The sequence below is a fragment of the Chelon labrosus genome, assembly GCF_963514085.1.
Source record: "Chelon labrosus genome assembly, chromosome: 9".
NCBI classification, from domain to species: Eukaryota; Metazoa; Chordata; class Actinopteri; order Mugiliformes; family Mugilidae; genus Chelon; species Chelon labrosus.
The window spans coordinates 5,657,154-5,669,624 of record NC_140359.1 but is presented as its reverse complement, the minus strand read 5'-3'; the positions used below and the strand labels follow the sequence as shown (position 1 = coordinate 5,669,624).

Below are 12,471 nucleotides of genomic sequence, written 5' to 3'. Positions count from 1 at the left end.
GAACTGAGCACACTGAATGCCATTGAACAATATCCATCAATATATTCTGTGTACTCTACCTCTTGCCAGCTGGAACATGTCAAAATATTAAGTTCAATGATTCAAGGCAAGTCTTTATATTCTGTATATAGACAAATATGGCTGGTGCATTAATTGCTAGCCAGCTTACAGCAAACATCTGTATAGTTGGTATATCTGTGATTTGAAGGATAAACAGAAACCATGCTATGACACTACACAAACTAGTTCTTGCACAGATTAGCTGCTGCAAAATATTTACACAGACAAACTGAAATGTGAAACGGAACAAGGAGATAAAACTGGTGACAACTTACATGTTTTTGACCTGTTTTGAAAGATGAGAAAATTTGTGCCAGCCATTGTGATTTTGTTAACAAGTGGTTATTAGCATTTACATTTAGATTAGATTACCTGGCTTTAATGTGTTTGTTAAATCCGAACTTAAAATCATTGCCCCTGATGCAAATGGATGCTAATCACCGAAGCTGAAGCATGTCATAATGTTAATCAATAAAGCCAAGTTTTTTTTCTTTGCATGCCCATCAGTCTGGTATAGATTTTCTCTACCACTGTTATCAAGGATTTTCAATCTTATATTCCCACTCCTAAAAAGCCCAATTTCTTCAACATCAAATCTAGGGGAAAATAGATCAAAAAATGCAGCTCAGATAAGTCTTTTTTTTTTATATAATACTCAAGGTTTTCTTGATTACCACAATACAATCAGCATCACTGACTTCACCACTCAGCTGTCCTGCTGATCAGTGAATTCTGCTATGCGAGAACACCACAGGAATGATCGCGGCAATGCTGGAGATGGAGGAAAAAAAAAACCTTATCAGCTACACCGCAGTGCTTCAGCTCCACCGATGAGAGCTGGAAGATTTGCTCTATTTGACAAAAATAATTTCATATCGAACTCTCAACCTCACACGAGAAGTAGTGAATGAAAACTAAAAGGTGAAATATTAAGGGTCTCCTGAACAGCAAAGAGAGAGATGGCTGTGAGGGATGCGTCACAGTGTGTGAATCAGTTCCTACATTTTGCCACCACCGTCGTTGACACTTTCAACAGTACACACACGTTCAGCTGCATAAGTGCGGTGTAATCAGAATGAATTAAATGCTTCTTTGCAGGTACTTTAATAACATTATTTTGTGGCGTTGACAGGGGTCAGGAGATTCCTACGTCTCCTGAATGGCTAATTTTCCTAAGTGTGTATAGTCTGTGTGGTCTATTGCCATCATAAGCGTCCTTTTTGTTCTCAGTTCCTTTAACACTACACTGTTAGAAATTGCTGTTGATTTACATTGAAAATAGTTTTTCTTAACTGGATTGTTAAAAACACTGAGTCATTCTCATTAGACTTGGATTGATGTTAACAGGTTTTATATTAGACTGGACACAGTGCATTCAAGTAATGTTAGCTAGCCTACTTTAAAATACAGACCTGCACATTTGCTGATTATAAGTTTAATACAGAGTTGCATTATATTATTTCTCTTCTGGTGTTGAAAAGGTGTTTAATATTGGAATAATGCATTATTTTTTTCAACATTTGTTTCAGTGGCAAGCTACCTGTGACCAGAGGTGGGAAGTAACGAAGTACAAATACTTCATTACTGTACTTAAGTAGATTTTTCAGGTATCTGTACTTTACTTGAGTATTTATTTTTCTGGCGACTTTTTACTTTTACTCCCTACATTTGTACACAAATATCTGTACTTTCTACTCCTTATATTGGAAAAACAGGCTTGTTACTTTTTTAACTTCTACGGATGACATGACGTAAAAGACGTGACATGATTGGACATGACTAGAGCATCGGACTAGAGGGGGAAAGTCGATGATGGACTGCGCTCACAAAATGACCGGCCTGTTGGTGATACCTGTTGACCTGATGCTGATGCTGAAGGTGCCTGTTATCAATCGATGGAAATTCACAGGGGACTGACAAACTGAGCCTAGAATTAGACCAATTGTGTCATATTTAGTAAAAACGTGATCTATGCACATGCCTACAGTTATAAAGGAAAATACCCTCCAATACCCTCCAACAGCTCTATACACCGGTGTCCCTGTATACTTCTTCTACTGGGTTGAACATGCAGCCTGTTCATTAGTTTGAGCTCTGCTGCCACTTAGTGACTGGAGGCTTGTTAATCGTTCAAGCATCATTAAAGACACTGAAAGTCCCCGCTGCCGCTCACGCCCCCCCCTGACCCCACTATTTGAGAAGTAGCCTACTGGTCTAATCTGAAAAAAAAAGAAAGAAAAAAAAAACGAATTCAGCTATAGTGTTGTTTAGCTTTTTGAAGAAAAAAAAAAACAGGTATGGCGTGGTTTCTGTTGCTATCATAGCAATGCTAGGGGAGCACATCGTTTATAGCTAACGCTAGCTAGTTCTCGATTTAAAAACAACAATCAGTACTTTTACTTTTACCAGAGTATTATTTTACACAAGTATCTGTACTTTTACTTAAATACAGAAAGTGAATACTTTTGCCACCTCTGCCTGTGACACACAAGAGTGGCACTGAATGTTTGAACAGTCTTCCAAAGCACAGGGTGAGTTTTAACTGTTGTTATTATCCTAGTTCTTCTGCTGCAAAGTGCAGCCTTCAAACACACATTGCAAATTTAATTTACATAACATTAACTGTTGTCTCTAGTATGCGGATGACAGACATCTTGTTTGCTAATATCGCATTGCTAGCTTAGTTAACCGAACTGTAATTACTATAGAGTAATTTACCAAACTCCAAAGTTAGAAAACATTAATTCAAGTGTGTGCCTGCTAATGTGAGTAACTAATATGTACTTATGTGTTTGTCTGTTTGTACTGTTGAGTCAATATTAGTGAAAGTATGTTGGGAAATCCTGACAGAGGGACCAAGGCTGGATGAGGCAAAGTCCCATCAAAGCGGACGAGGAACGCTGTCCATAAAAACATGACACCTGTCAACCATCGTGTCTCCAGTCTCCAAAAATACCAATGGACTTTGAGCAGGATTTCCTAAAAGTTTTTTAACCTACTCATCTACACACATACACAAACATATTCCACCTCCCAGCAACATGTTTTTCTGGTAGAGTCAGTGAGTACTGTATGCATTATTTGTATAATGGGAATTAAGGTTCTGTTACAGCACTGACCTTGAGCTTTGATTTGCACTGACTTCAGTTATATTTTAATTTTGGCTTGAATTTTTGAGATTTTTGAGTTTTGCTCTAAATCTTCAGGCTTTAACTTGTTCTCTGAGAAAAGTTCATTTTAAAAGCTTGTATTTTGTTAATAAAAAGACCCATGGTAAATTTGGACCTGTATTGTTATCATTATTAATTCACTATTTCAAATGCTACATTTATAATGTTTTAAAATGTGGGATCTTATAGCAAGATTGCCATGGAATACTTCAAGTTACAATGTTTAGAAAAAAAGATGTAAAAATAACTGTCGAAATCTAAAAATGCGTACTGCGTGTATACTAAATGTTACTTGCATGTAGCATTTAGTATACACCCAGTACATATTGAAAAACTACCTCAGATATATCATTTGTGATAAAAATTGTAAATTAACCCTAATTAAATTGTAATCCTTAGCCTGAATTTTTAATGTAAAGGTGGAAAATAACAGTTTTATGCTGTTATTGAAAGTAGAAAAACAGTAAATTTCAAGATCAGCAAGATACCATTAATTTAACAGTAACTGGCTGGCAACTGTGCTGCTGGAAATAGTCTTGTTCATGGCTTTCCTGAGAAAACTGAAAAGTATGGACCTTTATGTCTTGAGATGTATAAAAGACACAGATGTAAACATGATAAGTTTCAGGCAGAATGGTAATTACATACTGCACGCAGTGTATCAGAAATACACCAAAAAAAAAAATATGACATGACACCACATATGGACATGCGTATGCAGACATGGCTGTATAAATGACCAAATGACCAGGCAACTGAGAGAAGATGAGTCAGAGGCCTTGGTGACATGGACTGACGACTTGAGAATAGAATAATTAGAGACATCGAGTGGACGGTCCAGCAACTGGAGGCCATTAGGAGGATGGTCCAAATGCAGGTGCCAACAGTGATGCAAAGGTAAGGTAAAAGCTGGACCTCTCCAGGAAGCTTGAGGTTTTTGCAAGCACAGAAGACTAGAAGGCTAGACAGAAAGGAAGACAGATGCTCCTTGGCCTGGGGGTCAAACACCCAGGAGACCCAGGATAGACACTGGCTTAGTGTCAGTCAATTTAGGAAAGTGTGGGTGTCGGGCGACAACGAAAAAGACTCCAGAGTTGAAGTGATGGCAGCCATGCCAACTCAGGGGTGGGAGGTTCAATTGCTGGTACATTGATTGATGCAGAAACAGACTTAGAGGCAAAATGAATGCTTGCTGGGGCATTGGAAAGCTGAGAAGCGAATGCATTACTTACTATCCAGTCTAGGAGACTAGCTAAGAGCTAGCATTCATAGGCTAGCTATACCTTTCAGGAAGTTGATCAGGCAGGAGTAGCCAATTTGGGCCTTGGAGCGTGGTTGGCCGGCTGGAAAAGAGACTGGAAGCTTGAAAAGGGCAGAAGAGGCTTATGGCCAGGCCCCCATGGTTTTTACTGTTGTATGGTCAGTGAACAAAAATCAGGTCTAGATAATAGTCAGTCATGGTGGCTTCCACAAACCAGGGATTTAGATAAAAAGTGCAATTGCCGGCTTTGTAAGCCCTCTCTGCAAATGCTGAAAATTAGGAATTAGGAATCTTATTAAAGCTGATCTCCCCCTTTGACAAACTTCTCTGAAAAGAATCTAATGCCCGCCAAATCTATTTTGGGTGGATCACACCGTCACAATTAAATAAAGAGAAAGACTCTCATGATCATGTTGACACAAGAAACAAAAGGCAAATTACTAAAAATGAGTGAGTTACAAAATAAACCAGATGAAATTCAGGAGGGGGGAGAGGACAGAATCCAGTAAATAGGTAGCGTTCAACAAAGAGATGGCAAGAACAAGCCAGGAATAAACAGAACACGGATCGATCCTACAGCTCAAAGGAGCAGAGGCATGGCTATACATACATACACATGTCTAATAAACAAACAAGACACGGTGGCACAAAAACAATCACAAGTAGGAAATAATACAGACATAGACGTACAAGCCAAGTGATTTTCAAAATAAAACAGAGTATACACTTTCACAAACTCTGCCTCTATTTCACACGCAATAAGTCTTGTGTGCAACAACCAAATACTTAAAAGACATATTTATTGATCTTCATTTTGTACTTGAAATTGCACTGTTGTTTTTTTTTTTTCTTTTCTTGCTTTCATTCATTCATTCATTCATTCATCTTCTATACCCGCTTAGTCCTGTTAAGGGTCTTGGGGTCTGCTGGAGCCTATCCCAGCTGTCATCAGGCGAGAGGCGGGGGTACACCCTGGACAGGTCGCTAGTCCATCGCAGGGCTAACACAGAGAGACAGACAACCATTCACACTCACATGCACACCTACGGCCAATTTAAAATCACCAATGAACCTAATGAGCATGTCTTTGGATGGTGGGAGGAAGCCGGAGTACCCGGAGAGAACCCACGCAGACACAGGGAGAACATGTAATTTTCTTGCTTTCCAGATTGTTTAACTTTTATTGTTCTTGTTAGTTTCATAATATATTGTCTGGATCTGGGTACTCAGTATACCTCATATTTTGAAATGACAATAAACCTTAAAACCTTGAAACTAAAGCCCAAACCGCAACAGCTGAATTCTGGCATGAGCACATAAAACTAATTTCCAATTCTGCTTTTAATGTTTATTTATTTTATTTTTTTATTCTATATTACATCATTTTATACTGTGGTTGTTCCACCTATTGAGGTATACAAGGCTTCTTTCAGTAGATTAAAATAAAATGAGGTCTGTTGATGAATAAAAATGTGCTCCAAGCTATTGTAAGTCAGTGTGTGCATTTTTGGAGTGATATTAATATATATATATATTTTTTTTTAATTAAATTTAGGAAAATATTATAATAAACTCAAAGCTTTCAGCTTTCTCTAACCAGCAAAGTGGCATGGCAGTAGTATCACAGTAGTATCACTGCCTGTTTTCCATCTCATGCATACACCCAAATCCTATATGATTTCTCATGTTAGACAGCAACTGGGACTTCTGCAGGGAGTTTTCTGTGATTTGGTTTTGATTGTGCGCCACTGAATTTTAAACATTACTTGTGTTTTCATGAGTGGGGTGGGTTAGATGTTTCAAATATTTTAGAAGCCTCGCCAGGCGTTCGTAATTTCTTTCAGCTTAGCCTACCTGTCCAGGGCGATGGCAGTCATCGAGTAGATGCTGGCAAAGACTGCCGCGATGGGAAAGAAGTTGTGGAAGCGGCAGTAGACCAGTCCGAAGTACCAGTCATTGTGCACTGCGTAGGTGAAGTTGATCACCGTGTTGAAGACGGACATGGAGACTTCGGCGAAAGCCAGGTTCAGCAGAAAATAGTTGGTGACGGTCCTCATGCGTTTGTGCGCCATAATAATCCAGATCACTGTCACATTGCCAACTACGGACACAATAACTATACAGCTGTACGCAATGGCCCAGAGAACGATTCTCCAGACTGGCTGCACAAACTGGTTCCAGTATTCAGTCCCGTTATTGGTGTCGTTGGAGGTTGTGGTCCAAATTGGCACATCGGTGGTATTGAATAAAGAATCCATTTTGCTGTTCAGGACTAAAGCAGTGGATATAAACCTTTGTAATTACATAACAAAGTTCAGGTTTCTGGTACAAAACGCCAAGTGAACCCTGGAAAGTTTCGAAAAGATTCGCCTCCTCATTTGGAAGCGTAAAATGAAGACTGCAAAGTGTACACTTGAAACCTATATCTTTTGGAAATAATAGATTCAGGAATTTAAAACTGACAGGAATGTCAGCAGGTAATTGTGACCATCTATCTATGTTTTCCACTTGTCGCTGTGCCTATAAACGCAACGCACCTATTACGCGCATTGCAGCACCAGAACAAGCCTGCGTTCCCCTAACCGGTCGCACACAAGAGAAAGCTGCGCTCCGTCCTCTCTCCCTCAGAGTCCCTGTCTCTGCTCTCCTCCTTCTCCTCTGATCAAACTGAGCGGCTGCACACCAGTTTATGGAGCGAGCCCCTGCGCACCCGTCCAATAGGCAGGCTCTGTAATTATGATTATGGATGAGCCCAGGTAAGTTTTTAATTCCATCCGATCCAGACTGCACAGTTGAGCCAACGGGATTACCGTACCTAATCGCTTTTTTATCTGATTTGATTTGCACTTAACTCCTTTGTAGGTAATGACAAATAAGCATGAGTATGGATAAACGGATCAAGACGAATATATTAATATTGCAGCAGTGACACTGTTGGTGTCATTCAAATAGATTTAATCTTCTCCAAATACAGCTCAGAACCCCCCACCCCCACCCCCTGTGATGGTGTGTAATGTGATGAGGTGCCACAATGAATGTCCCCGTCTTCCCACTCACTGCCCCCTCTTGTGGTCTCACAATCTGGGCTTTTGTTTACGGGACCAGTTACTTGACAGGACTCATAAAAAAAGTGCGATAAAATTGTCCCTTCTGTTGTACTGACCTTCTTCAGTCACAAGTCCTGTGTTATGAGATAACAATCTTTAGTACCAGGCCATAATAATAAAATGATAAGACTTATAAATCCAAGATTTAATGATATTTAAAGATCCTAAATATTTAATATCAATGTGACAGACACATTGCCCTGAATGGCTGGGCCACTACAGCAGGGAATTTTATCACTTTATGTTTGGGCTTGTCCAAATAATCAATGTAAGGGGATGAGTGAACTCATAAAGGAGGCCCATTTGTGGCCTGTCATTGGACTCTTGATGGCACTAAACTGAGTGTAAAGCTGAATGAGCTTTAAGTCACATGGTGGTGTGGTTGTGGAATAGAGGACCTTTTGTAACCACTGATTTTGGTGCTGCGAATGTGACAGATTTGATGAATATTTTAACCTTGACTGTGCTGGCAGCTTGATATGTGGCCATGGTGCAGCTGCATGGCACTGTCAATGTGTCAGCCGGTCTTCTCCCTTGACCCAGGCTGGTCAGACTTCAATAAGGTACTGTACTGAAATTCATGGTCCACAGAGGATTAATTCCACCGACTTTGGTGATGTCCTGACTTTTGAATGAGATTAAATGTTGTTTTTTTTTTAGTTAAATTACTTTTTAATTGATTGCCACTGAATTTGGAAAAAGATGTTCATGGAAGAATCTTTATAACACTGGTGTTATGTACATTTTCATTCATTCATTCATTAATCTTCTGCAACCGCTTGTTCCTGTGAAGGGTCGCGGGGTCTGCTGGAGCCTATCCCAGCGTTCATCGGGCGAGAGGCGGGATACACCCTGGACAGGTCGTTATGTACATTTTCTAAATTCCAATATTTTTGTTTTATGACATTCCCATCAGCCTCAGTTGTGCTTTATTTCATGCTAATTGTTAACATGTTGCTTAAATTTGAAACAATGTCAACAGCACACCTAAACATTAACTGATACGCATTATTGGGGTGAGGATATTAGCATTCAGACCTTTTATTATTAGTATTAACATGAACCCTGACTGATCGAATCATAAGTGAACAGCTTTAAGTACAGATGCATTGACAACACATTTGTGATCCAATCACTTGTGATGTGGACCACTTGAGACCACATTCATTTTGTAGTGTGAACACACGTGTCCTTGCCACATTGATGGGCCACTTATGTATTCAAAGTCGCCATGTGGAGTTAAGTTACATATTTTGTCCATAATGATCGGTGTCCAAGATTATTCTTTCACTGCTGCAAACAGTGCTGCAGCGAGATCACGCTTCCATCGTTTATGCAGTTCTCTAGGTAACATCGGGGTGGAAAGAAATGGATAAATGATATTTAAATGTATGCAGTTTCAGTAAGTTAGAGAGACTTTACAACATCTTCATTATGTTCCACAATTTCTATCATGTCCCCATGTTCGGGGGTACATCGGGGGCACAAAAAAAGCTCGGTTCATTTTTTTGTGAAACAGCTGTAGGTGGAGATGCATTAGAGCACCTGTTACAATATTCTATTGTGCCCCAAATTTTATTGGTGTTTATTTGCATACAGAGCGTGAAACTGTGATTGGATCCCAGACGGATGTGGATATTTACTGGGTACCCGTGATGACAGCACTCAGAATGCATGTTAATACGAGGTCTGCCCCACTGTGCCTCTTCAGCCTTCCACTGTCAGCCTTGTTAAATGAGATGTCGTAAGCTCTCAGGGCTGAATTCTAATGCATTTCTGTTCTATAAGGTAATGCATATATATTCTGCACATCACATGTACACATCTTCATTTGCACAAACTGCAGATTTCTGGATATATGTTTTTTTTTGTCTGTGCACTTATGTTCTGAGCTTGTAGGCCGTCACTCAGTAAGACAGAGTTGAATGCCCATGGGGCTTCGCATCAAGAGTCCATTAGAAATAAGAAATAGCAAAAAAAAGGAATGGTCTGTACCTTCCTGATGATCAGACTTTTTCCATCATTCAAAGCAAAGTTTTTCAGTCCAAAGCTGATAGGGAAGCTGCTAAAAACCAGAAACAGACGTAATTCTCATGAATAAATGAATATAGTTGCTCCATTGCAAGAATATACAGCTAAGCCACTTCCACTCAAAATTCTGAGGATGGCCACAGCAAATTTACTGTGTCAAAATTGGATCCCACACAGAGAAAGACACACGCTGTAGGGCTGGATTGGAATAACGCTGGCACAGTTTTTTTATTGTGCACTGAGGCTATAATTTACTTTGTCAAACTCAAAGAGAGCAGAAAATCATGCAGTTCAAATCGTTCACATTAAAGTATTTTCTCTGACACTCTTTACAACTCTCGTTCACTGCACTGCAGGCTATACTTTCATGCGGGCTTAAAGGCAAACAGCACCTCAACCAGTACCTGTTGTTGAACCTCACCCATAGATTCTGTGATCAGACGGTGGATAAAAATGCAGATATATGCAGTCTGTCTGTTCAACACTTGTTCTATCTCACATCATTTTCGTACATTTTCTTCTAGTATTATCATGTCAAATTACCCCTTTATATACACTTTGGTCCATTACTGTTCTAAAAGTCCAATTTCCTTAAAATTTTCACTGAATTCATAGCCGCAAAGGTGACCCTGAACTATGTCCTGTCAAACCTGTCAAAAATCTAATTTTTGACCACCATACTGGGGGTGTGACAGTGGTTTATTCCCTGTGGATGACACAGCCCGGCTGTTATTTGCTTTTGTGGCTAAAATCTGTCAAAGTCAACAGTTCCTCAACAAACCCACCAAAACCGTTATCCTCTAAAATAATTCAATTATACTTAAAGCCCAGTTGTGGCAATTTGGCTCCTCCGGCACAACTGCCAGAGTACCATGGTGTAGGATGAAGCACACAGAACAGATACACATTCCTCCTCATTTCACTCAACTTCCAGCTGCACCCACACTGAACTACACAAACCTAGCCATGAATTTACCAGGCCAGCTAAATATATTTAGTCCTCTACATTCAATAATAGAGTGCCCTGAAATCTCCTCCCCGTAATTAAATTAGGCTGTGAATAAATGAAGTGATTACCTGTAATTGTATAAAATTGACTATTCACTTTCTGAGCACATCTCTTTGCGTCTAGTCTGTATCCAGAGTGCTAAAACACGCATCGTGGTCCTGTTGATGAGCTTCTATTTAAATTGTTACAATTACTGTGACACTATAAGGTTAACAGTGTTTACCATCTTAATTTAGCTTGTTAGTGTGCCAATATTTTTAATTAGCCTGAAACCCAAAGTACTATCGAGGCTGATGGAATGTTGTTGGTTTAGCATTTGGCCATAACCCAAAGCACCGGGCGAATTTAAATTCAATCAGGAAAGACTTTCTTCTGAGTGAACAATAAAGATTTTGTTTAATTACTAGAACAATAAGAGACGTCATCAGAGAAGGATGCGCTTTATTCAGTAAAACTGTAGGCATGGAAAAAAGAGAATGCTGTAGATCTGGATGAGATGAGGAGTGGACTCTGATGAGCCCTGAATGTGAAAAATGGAGTCAGAAGATGGTTGCAGTAATTTCAAATTGAAATGACAGCTGACAGAGAACATAAACTTAAATTTTGTTAAATTTTGAGAAATGGGAAGACATGGAGAGACAGAGAGTTGTGAGGGTAAGGATAAAGACAGTCTTCCTGGCTGAATTTAAACAGAACTTCTGACAGCAGATCGCCCAAATTACAACAAAAGTTTTAATATAGAACCATGAAATTCTGTACCAAAAGCCATGACTACTGATCCAAAAGTTCCTGGGGAGTTTATCTTAAAACCACAAATATTGTGGTGGTGCATTTTGGAAGTCTATAGGATTCATGGTGCCCATGTATGTCTGTAAGAACCTTTGTGACATTTCTCCAATAGTGGTTGAGATATTTCAGTTTGGATCAAAGTAGATTTACCATGCTTGGTGTTTTATTTCTAGTGTCAAGAAATTGTGCAGTAAGTCTTAGGTTTCTACTTCCTAGAACGTTTGTGAGCTCTAAGTGATATTGCTTTCTTATTTGATGCTGTAGACTCTACAGTGTAGAGAGACAAGAAAACATGGAGAAAGAGGAAGCTGTAATTTTCTGGCTTCAGTCACGGGATATTACGTGGTTATGTGTTCTAAGTCACAAACAAGAACAAGCACACGGGCCACCAGACTTGTACGGTTTTGTCCCTAAATGAGAAACAGTTTGAAGCTGAAACACAACTGCTAACTTTTTATTTTTACGGAAAAAAAACTCTGGACACTCAATTAAGGATCTGTTCAATTTTTGACTATTTTAGATACAAGAAGACATATTCTCATCTGTGCAAAGCCACACTAACTGCAGACAACTGCTGGAGAAAGTGTGACTTTGCATAGATGTAAGTGTTTGCTGACCCTTGTGCTCCTCTTTCAATTAGCCATGGAAATTAATCTCCTCCTCACTGGATCAGAGTGGCACTTTCAATACTTCCTTGTCATTACATCTATTAACTACAGACACAAACATCTTTCACACAAGGTCAGCGTGAGTACCAAACAATTTACGCCGAGAACAAATCAGTTCTACATCTCATATCCTGCAAACAATGGTGGCAAACAGCAGATCGCATCAGTTCAAATCCAGGACATTATTTAGTGGAACACATTCAGTCAAGTTCAATCATAATTTTTTATTTTTTTTCATGCTTGATATTAATTAATGTCACAATTGGGACTAGAATTCTCTGGAAAATATGCTTCCTTCCTAAGTTCATGAGAAGTGTCACCTGAAAATCTAATCTCGCCTTGAGTGCATGAAAATATGATCAGTGATGCAAGTTGG

General features: G+C 39.3%; 1 protein-coding gene across 1 annotated transcript in view; it reads right to left on the bottom strand.

Moving 5' to 3' along the window:
- tacr1a (tachykinin receptor 1a) overlaps positions 1–6,749 on the bottom strand; it is a gene marked incomplete at both ends in the record, with an annotated part of 50,578 nt that extends 43,829 nt beyond the window's left edge. The window contains one exon of the mRNA XM_084551013.1: positions 6,346–6,749. Coding sequence (XP_084407139.1) covers positions 6,346–6,749 — 404 coding nt within the window. The remainder of the gene's footprint in view (positions 1–6,345) is intronic.
- Positions 6,750–12,471: the final 5,722 nt, after the last annotated feature.